The 12,170-nt window shown below is 43.9% G+C and overlaps 1 protein-coding gene across 1 annotated transcript in view; it reads left to right on the top strand.

Annotated features, from left to right (window-relative positions):
- The window catches only part of Prkce (protein kinase C epsilon), a 481,124-nt gene that overhangs the window by 317,593 nt on the left and 151,361 nt on the right, over positions 1 to 12,170 (top strand). The window contains exons 9-11 of the mRNA XM_028765100.1: positions 2,393 to 2,489; positions 5,011 to 5,210; positions 9,206 to 9,379. Coding sequence (XP_028620933.1) covers positions 2,393 to 2,489; positions 5,011 to 5,210; positions 9,206 to 9,379 — 471 coding nt within the window. The remainder of the gene's footprint in view (positions 1 to 2,392; positions 2,490 to 5,010; positions 5,211 to 9,205; positions 9,380 to 12,170) is intronic.

Raw genomic sequence — 12,170 nt, 5'->3', positions numbered from 1 at the left:
GAGCAGTGGTTCTCAGGGTTCCTAGTGCTGCATGACATTCTAGAGCAGTGGTTCTCAGCCTTCCTAGTGCTGTATGTCACTCTAGAGCAGCGGTTCTCAGCCTTCCTAGTGCTGCATGACACTCTAGAGCAGTGGTTCTCAGGCTTCCTAGTGCTGCATGACATTCTAGAGCAGCGGTTCTCAGGCTTCCTAGTGCTGCATGACATTCTAGAGCAGCGGTTCTCATCCTTCCTAGTGCTGCATGACACTCTAGAGCAGTGGTTCTCAGGGTTCCTAGTGCTGAAGCCCTTTAATACAGTTCCTTATGTTGAGGTGACCCCCAACTGCAAAATCATTTTCATTGCTACTTCATAACTGTAATTGTGCTATCACTATGAATTTTAACATAAATATCCATGTTTTCTGATGGTCTTAGGGGGTTGTTCGACTCCCACCAACTCCCTCGGGATCTCCACCCACAGGTTTCGAACTACTGCTCTAGACACTGAAGCAAACTAACTTGCTGCCAGAACTGTCATGAAGTAGTTAGTGTCTGAATCTGGGCTCTGGTGTTGAGGATAACTGGGTGCACAGATGGGCCATCTCTGTCATCTAACACTGAGTTTATTGGGAAGTACTTAAGAACACATGGCCTTTCTTAGAGACCAAAGCCCTGTTTATCCATATGACATTCTAAGTGTCGTTAGGAAGAATTGTATTTTCTAATGTGTTGTTTTGACAAGTCAAGGCCTATGGATGTAAAGAGAGCTAAGGGCATCTCTAGTGGGTTCTGCCTCAGCCATGATACCTGCCTTAGAAAATTTTAGAGGCCTATAGAAACAGGTTATGAGGAGGATATTATTGGGACAGTCAGTGCTGGTGTGGGTGGATAAGGTGTGGCCCCATCTGCCAAGTGTCAAACTTCTCAAAGTGCTTTTCTAGGAGAGCAAGTGTGTCTCTAGGTGCCTGGTGGCTTTTGCTCTTGAGTTCCCTCTACTCTTGTCCTGAAATCCCTTCTGAGGAGCCTACATTACCCACTCTTCTTGGTTTTGAACCTGCCCATGTCTTTTTCCTCATGGCCCTAGAAAAACTTGGATCCCACTGATGAAGAGAGTCAGACAACTTTTATCTTTTTAACTCTCTCTTCTGTCTTCCCAACAAACAAAGCTGTTTTGCAAGCCCTGAAGAAACTACCCTATCCAGGGTCACCGTGAAGCCTTAAACATTGGATGGCTTCTCCAGGTTCTGTGAATCCTAAAATAAACAACTTTGTTTGGTGCCCCAAGGCAGTGGAGTTACAAAGCCACTGTGACACTAGCCAGTAATACTAGAGGTTCTAAAGAGGCAGGCTGAGCAAGGTCTCTGGTACATTGCACCATTGATCAGCGCCAGAGAAAGTCCTTCTCAGAAGAACAACTTTTCTCTGCTGGAAGTGGGACAGCCTTTGTCACAAGAGGTTTAAAGGGAAATGCTCTGTCCTTGCACACAGGCTATGGTTCTGGTGACAGGTTGCTGTCCACTGCATTACATTTCCAGGCTCACTTTTGTGGGCTCTCAAAGAGAAGAGCAGCTGGGGAAAGCAGGACCAAGTAGACAAAGGGCCAAGGAGCTATCATCCAGCAATCTCCACTGAGTGACAGTCCTGATAGAAAGCCTCAGTTGTATGACATGACAGACAGGGAAGAGACATATCCTTGGTCAGAAGCTAAACGGTCTTTGCAGTCAACTCGGACCTTTTGCTAGAAAAGACCCTTGGGAAGATCAAGAGCAGAGGGAACCGAAATTCTTGTGATCTCCAAATCCATACTGGCACTTAAGTTGGACCCGCCAGTAACAAATGAAAGTGACTGGGAATCTTCCACTAAAATGTGCTAACGGGATTAAACAACATCTGAAACTATTAGCGAGCATCTGCTATGTGTAGTACTTCGTGCCAGCCACTAGGGGCAATGAAAGTACTGGGAAGTCTAACTAGAGGAGCCCACACAATGTGCACCTGCAGGTGCCGTTATTGATAAAAAGGTGAATAAGATCATGAATAAACACCAGATGGGAGGTCGAGCTAGTCGGGATCGCATTGACTTGGTAGGAGAACTTGCATTACATAGATATTGCGGGGTTGGGAATGGGGTGTGTGTGGGGGCGGGTTGGGAATGAGGGATGGGGAGTAAGGTGTGTATGGGGGAGAGTGTCATGTAAAGACTGGAGCAGAGCTTTGCTTTAAGGGTCATCTGTCTTTGGAGAGGATAAGTATTGTGGAGATCTTTCGTGTTTTGCTTTGTTTTCCATTAAATTGGCACATGAATCCTTGTGCATCTGCTCTTTGTCTGATGTACTTCTGAGCTTCCTATGGTGTCTTGATGCTTTTGAAAACACAAGCGTCCTTTCTTATGACTCTCTCTGTCCTTTTTAGCTCGTTGCTGGTGCAGAGTCCCCACAGCCGGCTTCTGGAAACTCCCCATCTGAAGATGACAGATCCAAGTCTGCGCCCACCTCCCCTTGTGACCAGGGTGAGACTCTGACCTCTGACCCCTGTCACTTGTTACTGAGTGCTGCCAATAGCCCCACCAGCAAGTCCCCACTCACTACTTCCTTGTTGATATGGCAGTTGTTCTTGCATGCTAAGCGGCTTCTTGAGGGCACTAGGCAGGAGTGCTCGCCTCTGTTCCCTCCAGCCTGAGGTAGCAGGGGTCCTGCATGTGTATGCTGTGGTCTGTTATGGCTTCACTTCTTACCCTGGTTTCAAGTGTAGAGAGTTTCCAGTCCTTTGCTCATCATGCCATCCTTCTGTCTGGACCTAGACATGTCCATATACGTGCTTTACAGCCCTTCCCATTAATCATGGCACCCCAAGATTTGAGATGAGGCTGACTTAGGGAGGATGTCTCCTCTCCTGTTCTTTGAATGAACAGATGGGAATAGAAAGATGAAGTTTGAGAAGCAGGGGGAGTCAGCCCTAGGCCTGACTTTCCTCTGCCTACACTCTGGATGTCTCTTTCCTTCTGACTAGATAATCTGCTTAAGACAGTAAGTTCTGCAGGCATAACGTGTATACATTTATGGAATCTGAGATGCCAGAGCTAAACAAGGACTGCTGTCTGAAGCCTTCCTTCTGGTGACAGATGGCTCCCAAACATCCCTGGAAAGAGCAGAACACATCTACTAGGCAGAATGACCTCACCGCATGGTGGTGCCCTTTTCTATGGCCCTTCCTGTGCTGTTGTTGTTAATATTTTACTCACACCAGCTCTATACTGATGCCCAGGTAACAGGCTGAGAAATGGGAGGTCCGCATTGAAAAGGCTTGACCTGAAGCCAAGAACCAAGTTGGTGTCCAGGATGGGCCTGTGCCTCTCCTGAACTGTGAACTCCTCATTGGAGGTCATCACTGTGACACAGCGCTTCTTACTCAGGAATAAGCAAGACCGTTTCAGTGGCCTTTCACCAGTCTAGAAACTATAGAATGTTGATCTCAGCTCTTCTGGTCTTTTTCACTTTCTGTGTCTTTATTCCAAAAGAGATTACATCCCTCCCCAAGTAATCAGCTTACAGATCCTATCATGGGCAAGTGAGACATTTTCAGCTTTTCATTTTTAATACTGAGTGTCCTGGAACTTTAAAGAGATGGGGTCCAGTGATAACAGACCCAGGTAAGGTAATGTACCCCTGGTTCCCAAGCCAGGCTCTTGCCTGGTGCACTCTCTGCTGTGCCTCTTGAGGCTTTATTCAGGCAGATGTACCAGTTAGGCAGGTCCCGTGCTTCCCAGCCTGACTAAAGGATATGAAAGCCTCTTAGTAACACATCACAAAGCAGAGATTAGCAGAACACTGTCTCTCCTCTGTTGTAAGAATTCAGAAAGCCATTTTCTTCGAGTTTTGGGGTCTTCAGACATCTGGTTCTACCTTTCAAGAAGCTCTTAACAACTGAGGCCTTCCCAACGAGATAAAAGTCATACTTTGGAGTGAGTGAGCTATGCAACTGCTGAGTCTGTCATCACACGGCTGTCTGCAGGCTTGGCTGTTGTCCTTCCACCCCATTATGAGTTCACTCTAGATCCCCTGCATGGGCCCTTAGGACTAAAATCCTTCTGGAAAGGAGGCAGAGATCTTCCTCTCCAGAGGTGCTGCTCACTCATCTGTCTTCATTCCAAAGTATAAATACTCTGCCCCTCTGTAACCCCTGTTACTCATGAGAGTCTTTTACAGTAGGATCATATCAGGACACCCGTACCACACAGATGAGTGTTCCTGTTGGTGAATGAATGTCTAACCATAATAGGCCTTGTTCAAATAGAAAAGGTCAAAGGGCCACCCAGCACCATCACCCAGGTAATTTAGGTCACATACTCCAGAAGGCCACAAGACCGTCTCCTAGTTGTGAAATTGAACTACGGAATTCCTAACCCGGAAGAGATATGTTTATGACACGCCATTGTGGGAAGCTAGTCTTTTGTTAATGATAAGCCTGTGGCTCATTCTATTAGGTAGCTTCAGGTAGGTTCATATTGGACAAGTACTCAGAGTAAAGCCAATGTCAACACTAAGTAAAGACGTTTAGAAAAACAAAGCCTTCCTAGATGTTGTTTTCAAGTTCTTTTAGTTCTAGTTCACAGGCCCTGTGAGTGAGTGAGTGATTCTGTCACCAGTAAAGCTTGTGAGGGTGGCTTCTGAGGGTTCTCATCTTCAAAGGAAAGTTGAATGGGAGGGTGCCTGTTGCCCCTGAGTCTGCAGAGATCCAGCGAAGACATGTAGTCTCAACACACCTAAATTGTGGACAAGGTTGCTAGAAGGCCTTCAGAGGCCTTTGGTGGCAGTGAATCCTGACAGATCAGGAACTATATCCTTTTCTTTGCAGACTGATGGCTTGTTGCACACTAGGTATCAAAAGAAATGTGTTAGTACAGATAAAGGAACCTATAGGATGCCCTGGATCTGCCTTTATGAGAACTGATGGGTTCTGAATATTGAGTCTTAAGGTAAATGGCTCATGAAGTGATTCTAATCTACTTCACTTTTAACCTTTGATTCTAGAACTAAAAGAACTTGAAAACAACATCCGGAAGGCCTTGTCATTTGACAACCGGGGAGAGGAGCACCGAGCCTCATCCTCGACTGATGGCCAGCTGGCAAGCCCTGGCGAGAATGGTGAAGTCCGGCAAGGCCAGGCCAAGCGCTTGGGCCTGGATGAGTTCAACTTCATCAAGGTGTTGGGCAAAGGCAGCTTTGGCAAGGTCTGTGGGCATTCTCTGTAGGATTGGGTTGTTCTCATTTATCAAGTGGGAAAAAGAAGGGAGAGAGGGAGGGAAGGAGGCAGAGAGAAAGGGAGGGAGGGAAGGAAAGAGGGAAGGAGCACACTGAGAGGTTTCATGTGTTTATCATGTGCTCCCTGCTTTCCACTGTTGTTCCCATGTGCATGTTTCTTCTTTTGTGTAGATAGCCATCTAAAATCCCTGGTTTCTCAGTAGGAAGACTTTAAGGATGAACTCTAAGGCCCTGTACCTGGTGGACTCCAGGTTCAGAGCAAACCTTACTGTGTAGACTATGGAAGCTGAATGTCCTTTAACTGATTTTCCTGATGCTTCCTAAACATTCTGCTCTTCCTCTCCATGTGAGAGGAGAACTGGATAATTGTGTAGTGGATCCAGGTTCTCTGTCCTGGAGGACATTTTCCTCTGCTCTCTGCTGCATCATATGCCTTGTGGGGGCTATGCCCTTCAGTGATGGGCATGACAAAATGCAAAGATTTGATTTTTTAAAAAGACAAAGAGACAAAAAGCCCAGGAATCTGAGAGGCATTTCAGACATCTGACTATCTCATTGTCTGTCTTAAAGCTGTGCCTGGTGGGTAATCAGTGAGGTTCTCTCATTTGTCCTGGGCTCTGAGAAGCAGCCAGGAGCTAAATACCTAATATACCATTCCAGGGCCATTTTGAGGGAAGGCTCTGGGAAGCCCTCAGGCACAGGGCCTGCTCTGCAGGCACTCACCTGCCCTATCTGTCCTGAGATCACCTGTCAGGGAGGTTACTGGAATTTCCTCAGATGGTAACTGCTGAAGAACTCACATTCTTTAAAAACTAGCTAAATAAGAGACATACCCCAGCTGTGGTTTAGGTGACTCTGGCTTAGCCTATGAGAAGGGATAGGTTTAAATCTGAGCAAGATTTTAGGGAAATGAGCATGCTCAGAGCTCCCAGGATTACACGTAATGTAGACGGGATAGGACTTCTGCTAACTCCGAGCACTTAGCTAGTTTCTTAGGCAAAATCACAGCCATCAAAATAATGTTGGAGCCAGTTTTATAGGCTGTATTTAGTAGGTGACAGAATCTGCAGTCTCTCAAGTTCCTTGGGTTATGTTCTTTAACTTTGACAGCAACATTGGAATAACATTCTTCAAAGTCCCCTGGAAGGACAATGATCTGTGACTATTTGGAGGTAAATAAAAACACCAAACTGATAGGCAAATGCCAAGAAAATAGACTCCCCATAAGTCATCAGGCCATCAGGGGAAGGAATTTTGTCTTTACTTGTAGATCTATGGATAAAACTGTAAAGGCAAACACAGGGCAGGATTAAGTACACAAAGATAAAGATTTATGTTCAATAAGAAAAAAATAGATTGTCATGAAACAGGCATGGAAGGACTGGTGCAGAAAGCAAGAGGTTTGTCTTTATGTCTCATATGTGAACCGACTTAGAAGAAACAACAACTTCGCAAATAATTCGACAGAGGATAAAAGTAACTCTCCCACAAAGAGAATCGATTCGAAAATAAACATCCCAGGAAGGTAGGCTGCAGGTTGAAAACAGATCAGGGTAATCTCTCCCACTTGTCAAGGAAGAAGAAGCAAACCAACAGAAGGAATGGCCAATGTCAGGGGCAGCCATGTTATACACTGAAGGCTTAAAATCAGCTATAGGCCTAAAATCAGCAATAGGCCTGACATACATGCCTACTAACACAAAGTCTTGGGTCTTTGTGTAAAAACACTGAAATAGACGCCTAGAAGCTATTGTAAACAAGCAGCTTTGTTGGAAAATTGCCAGGCTGAATACATAGACCTTGTAGATAGGTAGCCTTGGTGGATAGTCCCAACTTAGATAAAGACAAGTGACTCATAGGCAGAGTCATAGTGATCTGTCCCCTGAACCTTCACCCAGCTGACACTCTGTTCTGGAAGATATCTGTACTCCCCCTGAACACCTATGCTCCTGTGTCATCCCCTTCCCCACATCCTGCCTTTTTGTGTATATAACCTGTGTGTGAAAAAGTGAAAAGCATGATCTGATCAGACTATAGACAGATCGTCATTTCTTTGCATCTTTGCCTGTTTCCCCACCCCCACCCCCACTCTCTTTCAGGTGACCTCCCCGGATCCCTGTTTAATGCCCTGCTGGACAGGACAGGCTAAAAGTGGCCTCATGCTCATAGATGCTCTTCACTAAAGTGAATTATTATAGCCCTCTTAAAAGTCAGGAAATGTGGGCTGGAGCGATGGCCCAGCAGTTAAGAGCACTGGCTACTCTTCCAGAGGTCCTGAGTTCAATTCCCACCAACCACATGGTGGCTCACAACCATCTGTGATGGGATTCAATGCCCTCTTCTGGTGTGTCTGAAGACAGCTAAAGTGTACTCATATAAATAAATAAACAAATTTATTTTTAAATATCAGGAAATGTGTAAAATGTTTAATACTTTGGTTCTGAAAATTTCCATTTCAAGAATATAATGCCAAATAAAATTTTAAATTGTTTCCAAAAGCACTCAGTGCAACTTATATAGAACTTAATTGGGTATAACATAAGTTTCTAATATGAAGGAGATAGCAGAATTAATTATAGTGTATTTACTTTAAACTGAGTACCAGCAATCATGATAAAAATGGAGACCTTGTAGGAAATACATATAACATACTGCTTCTTCTGAAAGTCTGTATTTGTGTATAGTATGGTGGGGTACACCTAATATTTCATCACTTGGGTGAAACAGAAGTGTCATGAGTTCAAGACCAGCCTGGGCTACATAGTGCGAACTGTCAAAAGAAAGGAAGGAAGAGGAAAAAGAGTAAGAAAAGAAGGATAAAAGAGAGAGAGAGAAAGAATGCTACATTTGTTTTTTGATAATTATGTATCACTAATGGAGATGAAGACATGAATAATTACTTAACCTCTGTGCATTAAACTTCTCTTACCTTAGCACTGTGCCAGAGATTTAAAAAGAAAAAAAGTTAGGTAGTTTCCCTAAACTTTTAATATATTAGCTTTTAAAACATCTTCACTAAAAATGAAAGGAAAAAAGCAACTAGCTGATAAAATTACCCATGGCCTGAGGTCAGTATTTTTATTTTGGTCAAGCTTCAAGAATGGCATATATAGCTTGATCATGCTAGCCCTTTTTGTACTGGAAATGCTTTTATTCCTGCCCATCATGCTAAAGCTTGTCTTTAACAACATCAACATGTTGTCAGACAAAGTACAAGGCTTGAACCTGAAAATGGACCTCCAGACAGAGTTAGTAAATTAACAGGCTGGCAAGCCAAGACAGGTAAGGTTCTGCACAGAGGCTTACCTACCTAAGATAGCATTTCATTGCTTATGGATAATGCATATTCCATGATGGGTAAGGAAGATATTCTTGGCAGAATGACCAAAGACAGGCTCAGTCTTGTTTATGAAATAAAAAATGGGGAGAGGTAGAGAACTTTTGGGGCTGCTTGGCAAGAATCTGACATTGGCCACAGACAAGGAAGTGGGCTTCAGCCAGGAATCTAAACTTTAGGCTAGAGCAAGGAAGTAGGCTTCAGACATGAAAATGACTTTGGGCTAGGACAGGGAAGTAGGATCAGATATTTTGATCATCCTGATAAGTCCCTAGAAACAGTGATCATGGGAGTGTTCACGGAATTTTGTTTATTCCCTTGCTTGTTCTTTGACTATTTGTGTTTATTGTCTTGCTTGTTCCTTGACTACTTGCATCTATTGTATTGCTAGTTCCTCAACCTAGAACTGACCTTAATACCTGCTTGTAATTAAAATGGTATAAAAGCAAAAAGGAGGAGGAGGAGGAACGGGATAGGGGGGTTCTAGGGAGGAGAAATGGGTAAAGGTACATCTGAAATGTAGATAAATAAAATACCCGATTAAAAAAAGCAAGTAGCATTTAGATATTTGACATCATTTGATTCCGTGTGTGCATAGGCTAAGCAGATGGTTAAAACTGGTTGCAGGTCATGCTGGCAGAACTCAAGGGCAAGGATGAAGTCTATGCTGTGAAGGTCTTAAAGAAAGACGTCATCCTGCAGGATGATGACGTGGACTGCACAATGACAGAGAAGAGGATTTTGGCTCTGGCACGGAAACACCCTTATCTAACCCAACTCTATTGCTGCTTCCAGACCAAGGTATGTTTAAGAAGGGGCTGGCCAGCCATCCTCCCGGATAGCATTGTGGTGTCTAACACACAGAATCTCAGCTGTCAGAAACCAATTTTGACCGTCTGCATGCCTCTCCCCCAAGACTTTGTGTATCGGAGTGGAGTTTACCCTGGCAGAAATAGGTGTTCCTTTGAATACCATCTTCTTTCAGGGTCATGGGACTTTTCCATGTGTGCACTTGTGCAGGGATGAAAGATCGATAGTGTCCTTTCAGATTGTAGCAACACACAGCCAAATGGCTAACCCCAGTGTTGACTCATTGGAAAAACCAACAGACGTGGTGTATACCCTGCTGCAGCTCCTTCCTATCGACAGTAAGATTGCTTCTAGGCTACTTTCAGCTCAAAAGAAAAAAAAAGCAAAGGCAAAAGCTTCCCTAATTCTTCTAATGTGTGACATGTCATAGGAGATGCCAAATCTAAACAAATGCTTGGAATTCCACCATGAATTCTAATCATTATAAAAGTTACCATGTATGTGTCTGGCTGCCAGCAGGTGGCAGTAAAGGCTGAATGTCTGCAAGGACATTGTAGCATCCCCTCATCTGGTTTGGTATTATTCTCATGGAAAAAAAGCACATGTTCTTCATAAAATTCTTATTTTATTTTCCTTTTTTGGGACGTGTGTGGGAGAAAGTCTTCTAGGATGCATTATGAATCTGTAGTGTGTGGGTTCTTTAGAAGGTAATCCAGACTCCTACCTGTTCTTTCCTGGATCCTAGACAGTGAAGGGTTGTACTTGTGTAGGTGCTCATTTGTGTGTATGTGTGTGTATATGTGTGTGTGTGTGTGTGAGTGTGTGTGTGTGTGTGTGAGCGCAGGTATCCCAGGTCCTGGTAAACAAGACCCTGATCCTGCCACCAGAAACTTTACAGCCTCTTGGTCCAGCCCCCTCCATCCCCCAAGGCAGTTTCTGAGAAGCCTGCTTATCTTGGGAGTTTTAAGAATGAAGGACTCTGGCCAGAGCTTCCGTCCAGTAGCCTCAGTACACATTTGTTTACTGACGTCCCAGAAGAGTCCTGCAGTGTACAAAGAAAGATTACCTGAGTTTAATCCATGATTGCCCAAATTATTTGGTCTCGACTTTCCCCATCAGCCCACGCCTGACACCTAGGCTACATTAAGCAACCTTGATCTAGGAAAGTTTTCTTATCCTTTTGATCTCTTCAGCAATGAGAACCACCCGAAGATGCCTGGTCATTCTGTGACTTATTTTTCAGGGGCACCAGGGTTGCTCTCTCTGTGAAACTGTCCTCAGAGACCCCGCTTCATAAGAATATCTTTGTTTCGTTTTTTTTTTTTTTTTTTTTTTTTTTTTTCTGATCAAGCCTCAGACTGGCGGCTAAGTCTCATTTCTCCTTTAAATTTGTGTTGTGCAACGCCAAACAGATTAGTATGATTTTGCATGTGTGTACAAATGCAGAGTCCAGTGTGGCAATACAAGTCCAGAGATGGACTCCGCTTTTTTTTCTCCCACTACAGCTTGGCTGTCATGGTTTTGGTTTTGAGACAGGACCTCATTCTGAAGTTCAGCCCATACTAGCCTGAAACTTGAGACAATCTGGCTCCACCTTTAAATGCTAGCATTATAGGCATGAGCTACCATATCTAACTCTTTTAGAACTTAATTCAAGATTAAAGGGAAATGTATCAGGTCCAAAATGTCTTTATTGTCTGTGGTTCTTTTCACATGGGCTTACATCCAGTTGTTTTGAGTTTTGTCTTAATAACAGCATCCACCAACAAAAATCTCTTAGTCTACTTTTCTCTTTGTAGCACTAAGAAACTTGTTTCAGAAAACCAAAAGTTGTGTGCATGTGCATACGTGTGTGTGTGTGTGTGTGTGTGTGTGTGGTGTGTGTGTGGGGGGGGTATTAGGAATTGGACTTAGAGTCTCATGCCTACTAGGCAGCAGTTCTGTCTCTGGCCTATGAATACGAGATTTTGTTGTCCACAGACAGTACATGTTGGCAGCCAAACCTGGTACCTCTGCCTTCTGGGATTGCTACTCCTCTGAGGCCATGATCTGGTATGGCTGTCTGCTGTGGCCAAGCCTGCTAGACCCCTACCAGTCTCTCAAGGCCATCACTGTCTCTCAACTAATGTGGTTATGTAGAGAGGGAGTCACATTTTATCTTTTATCTTTGAACTTTTGGTCAAAAGGCCCAGGAGCCTGAAAGAGCCTGGTCTACTCAGGAAGGCTCTGTGGGGTTCCAATATATGGTGGCTCCTGGAAAGTCACAGTTGAAGGTCTGCTTGGTGAGCAAATGAGGAAAGGCAGTGGCATCATCAATGCCACCATTTTTTTTTTACAGAAAACATGCACTGAAGAATGTCAAAGTCATGGTTTCTCATTGACACAAAAAAGAGCATTGAAGAATGCCATGAATTTTACAGAAGAAGAAATGAACTGGCGTGGTTTTGAGGGTCTGAGTGGCTGGAGGAGAGAGGAGAAACTTTCTTTGCAGTTCAGAGACCTACTGATCCTTCCCTTAGGCCAGTGTCAGGTACCCAGAGTCATAGGAACAGGATGATACCTGCTTTATATAGCATGTATATATTCTATTTTTCTTAATAAATTATAATTTAATCTTACCACAGGGGATTGGTTTACTAATAAAGGAACCTTTGAAAAATCATCTTAAAGACCCCAAATTTAATTTTCAAAAACTAATTTTTGTGCTTTACTTGACTAATTTTTAAAGACTGGCTATTATCCTCTTGACTGAAGTGGGTACTGGGTGTGGGGTTATCAGCAG

The sequence above is a fragment of the Grammomys surdaster genome, unplaced genomic scaffold (genome assembly GCF_004785775.1).
Source record: "Grammomys surdaster isolate TR1022 unplaced genomic scaffold, NIH_TR_1.0 149, whole genome shotgun sequence".
Classification (NCBI taxonomy): domain Eukaryota; kingdom Metazoa; phylum Chordata; class Mammalia; order Rodentia; family Muridae; genus Grammomys; species Grammomys surdaster.
The sequence above is the reverse complement of the archived record's forward strand: the minus strand, read 5'-3'. Positions and strand labels throughout refer to the sequence as shown.